Source organism: Asterias rubens, chromosome 11 (genome assembly GCF_902459465.1).
Source record: "Asterias rubens chromosome 11, eAstRub1.3, whole genome shotgun sequence".
Taxonomy (NCBI): Eukaryota; Metazoa; Echinodermata; class Asteroidea; order Forcipulatida; family Asteriidae; genus Asterias; species Asterias rubens.
Window position 1 is genome coordinate 8,209,294 of NC_047072.1, and position 16,669 is coordinate 8,225,962.

Sequence of the window (16,669 nt, forward strand, 5' to 3'; positions counted from 1 at the left end):
AAGTGAATACAGTTTGATTTTTTAATCAAACATTAAAAAAAAAGAGCCGTAACTGTTTCGAGTATTGGAATTATCTAAGGACTTAAATACATAAATTGCAGGTAAACAATTTCAAAGATATTCCTTAATTGGTAATAATGATAAAAATATCATCAGTTTAAGGTTGTGGGTTTTTCCAACTTAGTAGTTGTACCAATATGTCTTCAGGAAATTCAAAACATCCGGTTCTTATTTCCATTTAAACAAAAATAAATTAAAAATAATGAATACATATATATTAAAAATGTAAATGAATTTCCTTCAAACCCCCAACATAAGAAAAAATTGTTTTCAGTGGAAGGTTTAACCATGGGGTGGCTTAATATGATGTGTTTTCTCAAACTGAAAACTGGAACTGAAAGGTTCTACCTAAATTAACCTTTCCTTTATTTCATTTTGGAAAGTTTTTCTTTCAAAAAACTGTATTATGAAATGATGAAATCATTAACCAAGTTTCACTCAGTTTCAGTTCCCATCTGTAAATGCTGCGGGTATTTTTTTTTCTTCTCCTTTTTCTAACGTTTCAAATGAAACAGGTTGACAAGACAAACATATATATTCTAGTGTTTATGAAAGAAAAATGACAATCCCAATTATTAAGAAATTATTTCCTAGAGAAAACACATGTAATGTCAGAGAATTTCTCATCTTATTGTTAACTTATTAGGAACACAATAACTTGAGAGCTAGACAAATTGATCACGTAAAAAAGTCAAGTAATAGTTTAATCTATTAAAAGACCTTAGCTACTTCAAAATGTGCTGGCAATGTTGTTATCTTAAAGGCAGTGGACACTATTGGTTATTACTCAAAATAATTATCAGCATAAAACCTTACTTGGTGATGAGTAAGGGAGAGGTTGATAGTATAAAACATTGTGAGAAACATCTCCCTCTGAAGTGGAGTGGTTTACGAGAAAAAAAGTCATTTTCCACGAATTTGATTTCGAGACCTCTAGTTTAGAATTTTAGGTCTCAAAATCAAGCATCTGAAAGCACACAACTTCGTGTGACAAGTGTGTTTTTTCTTTCATTATTAGCTCGCAACTTCGATGACCAATTGAGCTCAAATTTTCACAGGTTTGTTATTTTATGCATATGTTGAGATACACCAAGTGAATAGACTTTTCTTTGACAATTACCAATAGTGTCCATTGTCTTTAATTTGAATGATGTATTTGGTTTTAAAGAGGATGTGATGTTATAAGAACCCAAGGTTCATATGGGGGCACTCCAATCAGTAATATATCAACAATAATGGACCCTTCCCATGAAATATGCTAATTACATTCACGCATGCCTACAGACCCTGTTGGTTGGCAAACACCATAGAGTTGTGCACTAAGCAGATGCGCAATCGCGTCTGCGTCACACACCCATTAGCCGTGTACAAAACAGCGCGATGTTCCCTCATTTTGCCAACCAAAACGTTAGTGCGCAAGCGCTATGTGCAATTTACATATTTCATGGGAAGGGTCTATTGTTGTATCCTATGGTGATATCGGAACACTTTGCTTATTTTGGATGAAGTGTGGATTTATCGCAGTTACATGAGAGAGGTTTGTACCATTGTTTATGATTTTATTTATAATTAATTTCAAGAAGTTTATTCATTAAACTTTCCAGACTGATTGTATAAACATGAAGTTCTCTTTCTGCTCAGAGCTGTTTGTTTAATTGATGTCCTGACTTTTTGTTGGTACATTATCAAGATCGTCCACCCCCCTCCCAATTTTTAAAGACCAAAAAGTAAATACAAAAAACAAAACAACAACAACAACAACAATATTTTGGATGGGATTGTGTTGTATACCATGCCCTGTGGAATGCCTCTACCCCCTCCCTCCCAAAAAGTAAATACGACACAATTTTTCAAAAGAAACAAAAACAATATTTTAGGTTGGATTGTCTTGAACTGTTCATGAAAGCTTTCATTGTTACAACACAGCTAAGCTGTGGATTTCACTAAGCACTAAGATTCATCTTAAGATGAGTTATTAGTATTGCCATGGTGATTTGTATTGTGACATCACTCTTTGCTAAGCAACAACGATGGATTTGCAGTTATGATCATTCTTAACTCTTTGTGAAATCGAGCCTAGGGTGCAATAGCCTGTCTGGTACTCTAAGTGTATACCATGCCCTGTGGAAGGCTGCCTCAACCCACTCCCTCCCAACTAGACCAAAATGTAAACACAACACAATTTTTCAAGAGAAACAAAAAACAATATTTTATGTTGGATTGTATTGAACTGTTCATGAAAACTTTCATTGCATTGTTACAACACAGGTTGCAATAGCCTATCTGGTACTCAAAATGTATACCACGCCCTGATGTGGAAGAGGCTGCCTTACCCCCCACCCCCCTCTAAACAAAAAGTAAGAAAAAAGGTTATACAGAAGTGCCCTACCACTTAAAACCCTCTTAAGAATTCCAGCAATTCCCATAACACAATGACGACACAATAGTTAGGGAGGGTGTACACATTTCTGCAGATGCATGTGCTGTGGGGTGATGGCCCCCCTCCGGATCCCCCCTCCCCCGCACCCAACACACTTTTACCAAGCTCGGATCTGCAAAGGCTATTTTAGGGGACATTGGGGGGGGGGGGGTTCCGGATGAGTGCAGCCTACATTATCATTCCTAAAGCAGACGGAACTCATCATGGGGGTAAATTAAATCCCACGAGGCCAAACTAAAATAAGGGATTGGGTGGGTAGCACACTCTTCTTTGAAAATAATGTTCAATGTTCATTTCTTCTTTGAAAATACTTCATATGGCCCCGCCTACTCGGGCCTCCTCACGACTGCCATTACGTATGGTAATTTTTGGGGATTCCCCGACGTTGGGTGGGCGGGACAAATGTTGAAAAAGTGGGATGCGTCATTTAATTCATTATTTTGATGTTTTGTATCAACCAGACTTTACTTTCAGAATTCAACATCGAATTTGTATGATCTGTTTTTAGTTTTAAGCATTGGTTTACCTAGTAATGTTTTTAATTTTCGTTGAAAAATACATTTGACAACCTAGATAAAGCAACTCCAGCAACTGTTGACAACGCACACCGCTCCTGTTGCAGTATTTCAGTTGCATCTAATTCGTGATAATCTTAATCTTAAAAGGCGACAGACCAATTAGTTTCCATATAGATCTTTCGACCAAAATGTCAACCTATTTCATCAGCAACTTTGGTTAACTATATTGAGTGTCTAAAAAAAGAGCTCACGTAGCGAAATTGCTGCTTCTTTGTTTTCAGGGTAAAAAATGCTTTTGCGGAAGACAATTTTCGACGAACAACCAAATGCCCTGGAAAGTTTACATTGAAATTCATTCGCCCAACAAAAAAATAGCTCCTCAAAACACTTTTAAAATTTTTTGTTTTTACACAAAACGCCCAATTTAAAGTATTTTGTTGTTACATTCGTTAATAGGCTGAAAACGTAATTAATTTGTATTTTGTTTTATTGTGGACAGAGAGATAATAGTATTATTTTAAAAATAGATTCAGTCGCGGAATGATACGAAAGTTACTTTTACGTGAAGGCTGTTCTTACTGGAGTAAACATTTCAGCAGACGAGCAGAGCAATGAGTCATGATGGCGTCGAGCATGATGAAACCTCCCGCAAGTCGGAAGATGACAAGGACTTACGTTTGCTTGTGCAAGAATGGGGGGCTATATATGAGCAGTGTAGATTGCATTGGGTCGGCATTCTACACCAAGCTGAAGAAACGGAAGACAACAGTTCTCTCTCAAATTTGGGATTGACTGGGACACTGCCAGCAGAAAGCTGAACTGAACAAAGGTAAGCATCCGATCCAGATCCACACTGTGACACTGTGTTTACTGTAGTGTTAGTGTTACTGCCCTGATCATGATCATGGCTGCTGATGATACTCTAAAGTCTATATTATGGATTATGGTCAGTCTCTCATATATTATCACAGTATTCTTTATGTTACCGTGGCATCATAAATGTCTACAGAAGTGCAGGACTATTTTTAAAGACACTAGACACTTCTGGTATTGGTAATTGTCAAAGACCAGTCTTCTTCTTCTTCTTCTTCGGTAAAAGTACAGTCCACCATCTTTTAGTGTATCTCAACATCTGTCTGACATATCCTCCGATACTCCAAATCTGCGCATTACAAATATTCCGGCAGGCACCTTTACAGCCGCGTAACTTTTTGTTTACAATACGCAATGACATATTTTTTTGATTTCATGAAAGTATACAACATAATCTTCAATCTCCTGCAAAGATGGGACAAATCGTAGCCTTTATGGTTGGTATTTTAGATAATCTTTAATTTTAGTACATTTTAGTACCTTTTAATTAGAATAAACACAAAATATGCCTAGCTAAAACGGTTGATAAAAACACTTAAAACACCCTGAAAGTTCTTTTCATTTGTCTTCTGCCATACTTCACTACTTCAATTACAAGATCACATGATTTTTACATGTAACAACAGAGGGGATACAAAAAACTGCGGAAGGTTGAAGTGGACGTGCTCCTTTATTATAGGCAAATTTCCAGAAAATATGATTTTATTGTTATGTAAATTGCATGCGCGTTAAAAAACAAAAACATCAGAAGCGTTACTGAAAAAAAATACGCAAATTTATTATTAATAATTTTTTATAATAGTATTTTAAAACAATTAACTATGAAAAAAAAAAAAAGCATTTTATTGTTGTATGACTTAGTTTTGTAAATCGATGGCTTCACCACAGACTGGCCGGGTGTAAGATGATGGTTCAGGTAATTAGCCTGGTATAAACCCAACAATTGAGGGGGTAAATAGTTATGACTGACAGTTTTGGGCCTTCTAGTTTCCCTGTCGCATGGACCCGAGTGTTTAAAAGAAAGGCGGCATAGAAAGGGACCCCGTATTGACGTTTCAAAACAAGTGCATGAATTTATGTGACGCAAAACGTATGCCAACAAATTGGGGTCGTTTGCAGACAACGACCTCCGTTGTGCTTCAGTGGCGTTCTGCGGGCTTGAAATTCTCCTCTCAGTTGGGCTTTGACATCGGACAAATAAAAATAAAGCTCAAAGTTGTTCTTGGGTTCTGTTAATTAAACTAAAATTCTATCTCAAGTCTTCAGTGCGTGAATATAGGGTACACAAAGATATATGCATAAATAAAGAACAACCCTGTGAAAATTTGAGCTCAATTGGTCGTAGAATTTGCGAGAGAATAAAATGGAAGAAAAAGCGCCCTTGCTTGTCGCACAAGTTGTGTGGGATTTCAGATGCTTGATGAGGTCTTGGAATCAAATTCAAATATTTTAGTAAGAAATAACCTCTCTCAAAAACTACGTTACTTCAGAGCCGTGTCAGAGGGAGCAGTTTCTCACAATGTTTTGTACTATCAACAAACGCTCTCCATTGCTTGTTACCAAGTAAGGTTTTAATATGCTAACAATTGTTTTGAGTAAGTTACAATATTAAGTGCCCCTGTCAGATGCAATTGTGTCCGCCATGCAATACTGTATGTGCGCTCGTAGGCGAGCGTGCATGCACTGAACCTACGTATATGCAGCATGAATATTCACGTTTAGCTTGTAAAAAATGGCGAACGTGTTCTGTTGACCGAGGGCGTTTTATTTACTGCACAAGGACGGTTTTGCATGGGGCGGACACAACTGCATATGCAAGCAGCAGTGTCCGGGCAGACACGATTGCATGCAATAATGTCCTCCGAATAGTATAGTATGGCATATAGAGAACACACTTGCATGCGACACCCCAACCAATTAATCAGTAATATTTTTAACATTTTGTTATCACTATAGTATAACTATCAGTGAATAGATTTAAAACAAGAAAGCTTCACAATGCCAAGGCGTGGAGGCCGACGTGGGAGGGGAAGAGGTCGTCAGGGCCCAGCTAAACCCAAGCAGCACGATGAATTCCAACTTGAGGCAGCATCAAAGGATGAGACAGAAACAGACGTAAGACACTTTGAAAGTCCCACATCAGTTGCCTTGAAAGTATAGACTATTCATTAACGGAATCGTTGTGACTAATTCAAATTCCATCCATGGTACCGGCTTTGACTAGGTTTTCTTATTTAGCAAAGCTTTTAAAAAATCAAGTCTTGTCATTTTATTAGACAGTGTAACTTTCTGTTATGACTATATTGTAAAAGGTTATTACCAAAGAAATGTTCATGCAAATCCGTAATTTAACAACCGCAACACATGTTGTGATCTCTCTCTGTGCCTGCTGTCCAAGCTATTTATGTAAAATTTCGACAAAGAGTAGACCACAAGACACATTTACGTGGCAAACAGGGGATTGACCAATGGGAAATTCAAATTTGACCTACTACCCAAAATGGCTGCATTATGTACATCCTGTCTTTCCAATACTAATTGTTTTTGTATTTATTTCGTCAAAGGTTATGGACAATCTAGCAGCTCTGTTCACAAAAGAGAGCTCATTTGAGAAGCATTTTGCTGCCCAGGAGAAAGGCTGCCCCAAGTATGTAGCTACTCTGCTAGTTCTACAGAGGATTGGAACAGACGTTTTACAAAGTAAGAATATTCTCCATGTTAAGTATTATTGGTTGTTTTCCATGCACTACCAATTCTATTAATGGTACCTTTGGCATAATGTCCCTTCCAAAAGACAAAGCAATTACGAGAAAGCATCTCGCTTAAGGATACAATTGCCACGACCAGGACTTCAACCCACACTCTACCTATGAGAAACACCAGAACTTGAGTCCGATGCTCTAAACCCATCGACCATGAAATTCCACTACAAGATAAGATAAGATGTTCTATTTGTCGCCATCTTTTAACAAAATACCGAAAGGTTGCTACCTTCTTGGTTGCCACTATAGTAGTTTATACTCACTTGATTTTTATTGTACTTCAGGTTCCAAAGCTCGTGCCCTCGCAGTAGCCTGGGCTCGCAAGGATAAGGATCTTGCAGCTAGACTACTGGCCAACTCCAAGGAGTTCGGACTAGTAGAGGTCTTGAAGGCAGCGACACTGCTGGACTCTGGACGCAAGATGCGTGAGTGGGAGAAGAAGTTGAAGCTACTTCGGATGCAAACCAAGGTCGCTCCTCAAAAGATCGCTAAGATCACGACGAATATTCATAATCTGAGTAACATTAAGCCATCGGTAAGTTGTGCTCCAATGATCACAGTTCTACTTTTTAAACATTATTCACTAATTAAAGGCAGTGGTCACTATTGGTAATTACTCAAAATGTTTATAAGCATAAAACCTTTCTTGGTGACGAGTAATGGGGAGAGGTTGATGGTATAAAACATTGTGAGAAACGGCTCCCTCTGAAGTGCCATAGTTTTCGAGAAAGAAGTAATTTTCCACGAATTTGATTTTGAGACCTCAGGTTTAGAACTTGAGGTCTCGAAATCAACCATCTAAACGCACACAACTTCGTGTGACAAGGGTGTTTTTTTCTTTTATTATTATCTCGCAAGTTCGATGACTGATTGAGCTCAAATTTTCACAAGTTTGTTATTTTATGCATATGTTGAGATACACAAGCTGTGAAGGCTAGTCTTTGACAATTACCAATAGTGTCCACTGCCTTTAAAGGGACACGTTGCCTTGGATCTGATGAGTTGGTCTATAAAAAGCGTTTGTAACCGTTTGTTATAAAATGCATATTGGTAGAAAGATGATGTAAAAGAATACAATGATCCACACAAATACGCCTCGAAATTGCGTGGTTTTCATTTTACATCATCGACTAACACGGTTGGCCACTACTCCCATAAATGTTAGTTCGCAAAGTAAAAGGAAAACCACGCAATTTCGAGGCATATTTGTGTAGATCATTGTATTCTACTTTTACAACATCTTGATAACCATGCAATTTATAACAAACGATTTTTATAGACCAACTCGTCCGATCCAAGGCAACGTGTCACTTTAAATACAAAAGTATCATGACTTCAGTGGACAAATACATAATTTCTGTTTGTATGGATTGTGCACAAAGCTAATACGCTACATAAGGGTTCGAATTTAGAAGGGGGGAATCCACAATACTGCAGGGCTCGTGGCTCTAAATATTTGCAGATCAAATTTTATTTTACAGACGGGTATCAAAATGAAGGGTTTGATACCTTTTTGTTACAACTTTTGTGTAATGGCTTTACTCCCATGGGAGATGAGAAAGATTAGAGGAATGTGATTGGCCCAATAGACCCTTCCCATGAAATATGTAAATTGCACGTAGCGCACGTAGGGAACATCGCGCTGTTTTGTACACGGCTAATGGGTGCGTGACGCAGACGCGACTGCGCGTCTGCTTAGTGCACAACTCTATGGTATTTACCAACCAACAGGGTCTGTACGCTTGCGTGAATGTAATTAGCATATTTCATGGGAAGGGTCCATTGAGACGTTATTGTGAAATGCGCTGCAAAAGAACTAGTTATTATTTATTTATTATTAATTGAAAAATAAATATTTGCTAAAGAATTTAAATTGTTCATGCTGTCTTTTCCTCCAGGTTGGATCCATGAGTGGGGCCATCAGTCGTCAGATCAGACGTTGGGTTCAAACCATTCCTTCATCTGAGCTTGAGTTCTATGCTCTTCACTTGCCCAAGGATCCATGGAAGAGGCTGGCTGACCTGGTGCACTTCAACCCTCAAACAGTACGTAACAAACTTGTTTACGGATAAACAAAGGGCAAAACCGTGGCGTGTTGTTGCCGAGCGGTCTTCGTTCACCAAACTTGAGCTCTGGGCCCAATTTCATTAAGCTGTTTAGCAGAAACTACTGTTTGACAAATTTCTTTGCTAAGCAAGAATTGAGTGGGCACCAGTCACAACAATGTAAACATAGTGTAATTTGGGTGTTAAGCAATACTTATCTGTGCTTAGCAAGTTTTTGTGCTTACAGCCTTTAAGAAATTCGTCCCAGGTGTTGTCAGCAGCAGAGTGTGGGTTTAGTTTCCGTTTCAATTTCAATTCACTTTATTATCCACTATGGGAAATTCATTTAGGCCATTTATACATCAAATTTACAAAAATTACGTAAAATGTTTTTTTTTTACCATAAAACAGTCCCGGTCATGACACTTGAGCTCACGAGCAAGACACTAAACCATATTGCTTCATAAAAAGTTGGGAAGGTAGTGCATTCTGCTCTACCAATCATGCTCATTCTGGATGATACCCATGCCTACATCTCTATTTGACTTTGAAGGGGGAACCCTCTTTCGCAGTATATACCCACTCGGTGAAATCAGTTGTTCCATTTCACTCGACTTCATCTTTTGAAATGGAATAGTCCAGATTTCACATTGTGATTAAAATTCTGCAACACTGCACTGAAATGCATTCATTATTTGCACATTACTTGATTGAGAGGCATCGATTTCGCTGAACATTTTTTTGCGATAGAACCTTAGTTAATCTGTTAAATTTGAATTGACCACACCTCCCAAATGAAAATTTACTCATATATTCTTCTAGCTTTTAAAATTAATTTACTTTTTTCTTAGGACTTCAGTCTGCCATGGTTTTTACCTCACTGCTTTGGCGCCCCAGCGCCAGAAGACACCATAGTTTCCAGATGTTCCAGCCTCAGCGCAGAGAATGTGAACGAGCTGATGGTGCACAATGATCTTCCATATGCGCATGTTAAACAGTTCAAGGCAAACCTCACTGCAGAGTCAAAGACACGAATCGCTGTGTCGGAGAAAAGTCTCGATGCATTGCTGTGGTGAGTGTTATGAAAATGCTTTGCAATAAATCTCAACCAAAACCACAATGTATTTTCTGTGTTGCTGAATAGTGATGGTGTTTCGTGGCTGAGCACCCGACTCAAGCTCTGGTGTTTCTGATCTGCAGATTGGGGGTTCGAGTCCCAGTTGTGTCACTTGTGTTCTAGAGCAAGACACTTAACTACTATGACTGCGTCCTTCGGATGGGATGTAAAGCCATTGGTCTCTTGTATTGTTGAATGCACGTTAAAGAACCAAGTGCACTTATCAAAAAGAGAAGGGGTGCGCCTCGGTGTTCCTGGTTTGATTGGCTGTCGAGTCCCAGTTGTGTCACTTGTGTTATAGAGCAAGGCTCTTAACTACTATGACTGTGTCGTTCGGATGGGATGTAAAGCCATTGGTCTCTTGTATTGTTCAATGCACGTTAAAGAACCAAGTGCACTTATCAAAAAGAGAAGGGGTTCCTTATTGGTGTTCCTGGTTTGATTGGCAGCATATTGCGCCACAGCACCTTGTAAACCATTACATGCAGTTTTAACTAGCAATTGTCTAGCGAAATAGTGTTACGACAAAGTATCATGCATATCATACATGCACTGCTTCGAGGTGGATTTTCCCGTCCTATATTGATTTCCATATACAACGTAACACAATATTGCACTTTCCCCTCATGAAGTGTTTGGTATTTTGTCTCGATCTCCAGGAATTATGAAGACCTGCACTGCCCCGAGGTGGATTTTGTAATCGAGGAGAGATTACAAGGTGGGGAATCCATCAGCCTTCCCTATGGTAAGGTCATGGAGAGGCTTCTCCTCATCAAAGGAATGAGACACAAGGATTCTGCCAAGACCGAACAGACTAATCATCTTTACGAGAAACTCATTGCAATAGCAGACGAAAAACTGGAGCAGACAAGGTAGGATTTAACTATTGTTCTCGTAATTTTCAGTGTTATTTCCATTTTTAATTATTGTTTTAATATCTGTATATTGTTGTAACGCGCATCTGTACACATTGTGTTATGAAACTTTTGCATAATAAATGAATAAATTATTCATTATTATTATTATTTTGTAAAACAAATGTTTTATAAAGAATTAACATAGTCAGCTTTCCGATGCACTTCCATTAGAAAATTGTAAGGGTGTATGAGAAACTTCTGAAGGCGCACCAAGGACAAGACTATTATCTCGGCCAAAATGATTCGGCCACCCATTCGCAACATGACAATAAACCATCCCTGTCCCCTTTCCCTGTGACAATAAACATTCTCTCCCCTGTCACCCCACTCAAAGTTGATGAGAGCGCACACAGTGTAATGAGAGCCAACATTGAAAGGGGGCACGGGGGACATGGTGCCGGGGCTCAACAAGATATGGCCGGGATTATCATGAAGGCAACGGAGGCCTTGGCCTTCGTTGCCTTTGTGTTATTCCCGGCCTGCATTAAATTTGATATTTGAACTAAAAAGTGGCATCCCCTTAAGGTGATCTCTCTGCTGCTTCTTCCTAGGCTGTGTCGTACACTAAGATGCAATTCCTGGCTACACGGCAGTTACAGATTGAATGGCTTCTGACGGGTGCCCCTTAAGAAACGATATTGACAAAGAGGGAGACCGCCAACATAGGGCTAGGTAGCCCAGTTGGTATAGTGCCGGCACGATAATCTGTCTATTTTTCTTTGTTCAGCACAAAAGTTTAAAAAATATTTTGATTGGCGAAGGAGAGGGACCTGTCCTTCAAATTTCTTTTATTCAAGTTCTGTCCTTTTTTTTCATCCATTGCGCACTACACATTATGGACAACGCGTAACAGACGCATGGATTTCCGGCCTAACATGTCCTTTTACATTTTTGTTTGTTTCAGATTGAACATTGACTCTCCTGTGGCGGTGATAGGTGACCGATCTCCCTCCATGGGTACAGCCATTAGCACCAGTACCATCATCGCCAGTTTGCTGTGTGCCATCGCTAAGGCAGAGCTGTCATTCTTCAGTCATCGTAACTTTATCCCTGATGATGTACCCAAGACTATTGTTGAGGTAATTACAACAACCCAGTCATGTTTTCTCAGAATTTTTCATGATTTCAGGATTATCTCAAAAACTTCAAAACTTAAAGGCACTGGATACTATTGGTAATTATTCAAAATAATCATTAGCATAAAACCTTACTTGGTAACCAGTAATGGAGAGCTGTGGGTAGTATAAAACATTGTGAGAAACGGCTCCCTCTGAAGTAACGTAGTTTTCGAGAAACAAATAATTTTCCACGAATTGGATTTCGAGACCTCAGAGTTAGATTTTCACATCTTTAAATTAAACATCTGAAAGCACACAACTTTGTGTGACGAGGGTGTCTTTTCTTCCATTATTCTTTTGTAACTTTGAAGACCAATTTAGTTCAATTTTCACAGGTTTGTTATTTGATGCATATGTTGAGATACACCAAGTGAGAAGACTGGTCTTTGACAATTACCAATAGTGTCCATTCTTTTTAAGCCTTCAACATATTCTTGAAAAGCAGTTACCAATGGGAGAAAGAAACAATCCATACCTTGTGTCCAAACCTATGGTTTTGTATTTCTTGTATGCACAGGGTGAGTAAACCTGAGTTGTAACATCTGGGAGCCTCTGGGTCTTGAGTAAGGGGGAACCCAGGCCCACAAGCCATTTTTTTCAGGAATTTTCACATTCCTCCCATCTTACTCCTTTTACCCCCCGACAATGGACCTTTATCATGGTGTGGTCATCTTGATTTTACTCCATTCCAACTCATTGTAACCAAACTGAGGCTGGACAAAATAATAGTTTGATGCCATGTTTGCGCAATGAATGTTAGCACTCAATACTGTTATGGAAACAGGGAACATGACCAAGATGGTGACAGTATGATAAAGGTCTATAACGCTCAATGGTCTTAACAGGCATGAAACTTTTCAACTGATGACTTGATTTCCTCATGTTATTACTGAAAACGTGTTGTTTTTGTTGTTGTTCACAAATTGCAGTTGCAATGCCCATCTTTAAAAACACCTACATTGTAATTTCTTTGAAGATTCTCGATCTAGCGTCCTCAATCGACACAGAGGGTTCGACCATACCAGCAGCTAGCCTTCTTCCGTACTATGAGAGCAAGAAAGTCATCAAGACATTCATCATCGTTACCGATGAGGAAGAAAATGGAACGGTCGAGTACGAGGGTGCCAGATACGAGTAAGTTTGCCTTTTCCCCATCTTTTTTCTTTGTGTTACGTACATGGTAGTTTTGCACTATTCCAATGTTCTCTCTGTTTGTTTGTTTGTCTGTTGTTGTTTGTTTAGATTATCTTCCCGTCAATGAAACTAGGCAAACTCCCACAAGGGGATTTAAACACCCAGCTGGCAACAGCCAATCTCTCTCTCACAAAGAAATTGTGATCCAGTATCGAGACAGTACTTATTGTTGTCGTTGTGAAATCAGTGGCTAGCTTGGGGATTCACCCAACAACCTTGTTATAGCAAGTTCTGCAGTCTGACATTAGACCGCAGTGTTCTTATGTTGTACAATCTGATGACTTAATAAACCCAATTTCATAGCACTGCTTAATGAACGTAAGCTCATTTTTGTACTTACTGTAGCAGACAAATTTGCTCAGGTGTAATCAAACTTCACAAGTTAGCAAGAAAATTAGCCAGGCTGCTTGTGCGTTCACCATGCATTTGCATTGTGACGTCTTTCATTTTCGTACAGTAAGCACCGGAAGGCTAGCATGCCTTTTCGTGTGCTTACTTTTAGCAGTGATATGAAATGTAAATCGTACAGTAAGCACAATATTGGCCGTTAAAGACAGTGGACACTATTGGTAATTGTCAAAGACCAGTCTTCACACTTGGTGTATTTCAACATATACATAAAATAACAAACCTGTGAAAATTTGAGCTCAATTGGTCGTTGAAGTTGCGAGATAATAATGAAAGAAAAAAACAACCGTGTCACACGAAGTTGTGTGCTTTCAGATGCAAGTTGATTTCGAGACCTCATCTAAATTCTGAGGTCTCAAAATCGAATTCGTGGAAAATTACATCTTTCTCGAAAACTACGTTACTTCAGAGGGAGCCGTTTCTCACAGTGTTTTATACTATCAACCTCTCCCCATTACTCGTTAGTTTTTATGCTAACAAATATTTTGAGTAATTACCAATAGTGTCCACTGCCTTTAAGCAACGCCATGAATATGGGCCCTGCTCTTAAAGGAATTTGGATGCATGGTATCTATGCTTCAATCATTCTTTTGTTACTAACCTAAATCCAATTGGTTTTATCCTTTAGCTTCCACACTCTCTTCGAGAAGTACTTCAAGGAAGTCTACCCAGCCAAGCTAGTGTTCGTTTCATTCCTGCACAACCAGCACCTCACCGGTCAGATGGTGAAGGCCTTGCTGGCCAAGGACATCACGCCTCTGCAGTTCAAGCTGGATAACAGCCGTCCAGACCTGGTCAAGCTGGGTAACCTGCTTGGACTGTTGTCCAGCGAAGCGGTTGGATTCAGCGAGGAAGTCGGCACTCTTGAGAAGGAGATCGTGGATGTTGGCTTGCAGAAAGCCATTGAGAATATGACACTTAAATAAATACATAGCATACACATCTGATATTCTACATCCATATGTCCATCCGCTTTCCTTATGCTATTCTTCGGAGAGCTTCTTGGGGTAACAGCGCACCGTCTCTACAGCTGGTTCACATGCATTTTCTGCTGCTGCTCCAAATGTACGGAACTCGTTACCGTCACATCTTCGCCATGCAACTACACTTGGACAATTCAAGCAATGACTTAAGACTCATTTATACCGAAATACTTGACTGTTTTATTTGACTATACATCTTGAATTTTGATTTGATTTTTTTTCCGCATCTTCTGAAGGCGCTTGGTAATCTTAGGAAAAGGCGCCTGATATAAATGCTGTTATGTATGCAAGTATGTAAAGGGTTACAGCTGTATTAGTCGGTTTGGATTGGAACCACCGACTTTTGCAAATGTAGAACAGTGTCTTACCAACTAGACCACCAGAATTGCCCAGTAGCTAGAGGCAGTTTCGAATCATATTATTTATCAGTGTGTACACTACCGCAACGTTTTTATAGATGTTACATTTGCATCGGGGATAAAGAGTATTAATTTGGTTTTTCATCGATGTGTGTTAGCACTGTTTACTCAGTACTTTCCCGAGCTCTGTGAACAAAGTTACAGGCATACTACTCGGATGGGATTCAAACCCACAATCTCACAGAGCTCGACAGGAAAGTACTGTATACAGTACTAACACATATCGGTGTAAAACCAAAATTAATATTTTTTATCCCCAAACCAAATTTCCATCTCTTAAATAAAGGGCTTTTCAAGGTTCAAGGTTCGTTTCATTTACACAGTTTCATAAAAGCAATAGGTAATATCAATAAATAGGAAAATTAAACCTCCTGCACCATTTAATTAACTGCTTTTATTTGATCATTTGATGATCATTTTAACATCATTGTTTTTCTGTATTGAATATGTGAATACAATAGTTGGCATTTCTGCGCAAAGCAAATTTGTCCCAATAAAAGTTTTATGCTATTTGGCGAAGATATTTTTATAAATTGTAGAAATTGTTTACCTTTATATTTTAAATATTATATATTATATATTTGTTTTTCTTACATAAATTGTCAACGTATAAAAGGTATTATTATTGTTGTAGTGAAAAGAGTTTGAATGGAACTAGTGAAGATAAGATAGTATTTCTATAATCATTCGTAATTTGTGTAATAATTCTTGATAACTGACAAAAACACAGTAAAGAGTACTGCTTTGCATTCGTCATATTACCAGTTGTTTCCAATGGTTGTAAGTTTGTAACTCCTTGGGAACCAGCCAAAAGTGGTTCAATTCATGAATGGACGTGCAAGTTTACTGTATATTGAAAATAATTTGAGTCAATTAGCATTGTTAGTTGTTTCAATACTAAAAAAAATAGCTGTTAAGCCTGGTTCATACTTTCTGCGAATGCGATGCGAACTTTGATGTCACAAGTTCGCAACAAATAATTCGCACCAGTTGACTTGTGCAGAACTCTTGCAAAATATTTACTGCGAAAACAGCTCTGTGACATCAAAATTCATATCACATTGGCATTCGTAAGAAGTATGAATGGGCTTCAGTCTGATAGATAAAAACAAGGAAGGTAATGGTAGTGCTTAAAGACTAACTAATTATCAAGGACTTTATAGGGACCGTGGTTTCCTGTTTCACTACTAGGAAGAATTTGTATTTTTTAATTGTTTAACTTTTTAACTTTTAACCTTTAATTGGCACTGTGTACAGTGTGATGAGATAATTGTATGTGGTGCACTTAACAATAAATGATTAGATCAGATTAGATTAGATTAGGAATTTTGTTATTGCATTTATTTACCAATTACTTTCTTGTATACATAATAAGTTTTATATAACACCCAAGCAGATCCTTGCCATTTGATTGGAGGATTGTCCGTCACGTGATAGCAAATAAAAGTACCATTGCACGCTGAGTCACTCGCCGTGCTTTTTCGTTCCATCCGAAAAGTACCATTGCACGCTGGCACGCTGCTAGCATTCGGCTTCTACAGTTGAAATTGTTTGTTTTGAAAGTTGTTTCTTTCAATCAAAATGACAAAGTTCTACTTGGATGTTATATAAAACAAATAATGAATGTTTTTCATTCGTGCAATGGTGCGAATATGTTCATTCGTTGAAAGCTGGAATGTTCCATTCAACTCGGCTCCGCCTCGTTGAATAGAACATTCCATCTTTCAACTCATGAACATATTCGCACCATTACACTCATAAACATTCATTATGTGTATAATAGTCTTTAAGTTCTACCACTACCTTTCTAATTTG

General features: G+C 38.5%; 1 protein-coding gene across 1 annotated transcript; it reads left to right on the forward strand.

Moving 5' to 3' along the window:
• Nucleotides 1-3,656: 3,656 nt before the first annotated feature.
• On the forward strand, nucleotides 3,657-16,173 carry LOC117296910. The gene is made up of 10 exons (XM_033780015.1): nucleotides 3,657-3,847; nucleotides 5,848-6,006; nucleotides 6,456-6,591; nucleotides 6,938-7,188; nucleotides 8,552-8,698; nucleotides 9,550-9,770; nucleotides 10,475-10,687; nucleotides 11,637-11,811; nucleotides 12,827-12,984; nucleotides 14,081-16,173. The coding sequence occupies exons 2-10, from the start codon at nucleotides 5,890-5,892 to the stop codon at nucleotides 14,376-14,378; spliced, it is 1,716 nt and encodes a 571-aa protein (XP_033635906.1). The 5' UTR covers nucleotides 3,657-3,847; nucleotides 5,848-5,889; the 3' UTR covers nucleotides 14,379-16,173.
• Nucleotides 16,174-16,669: the final 496 nt, after the last annotated feature.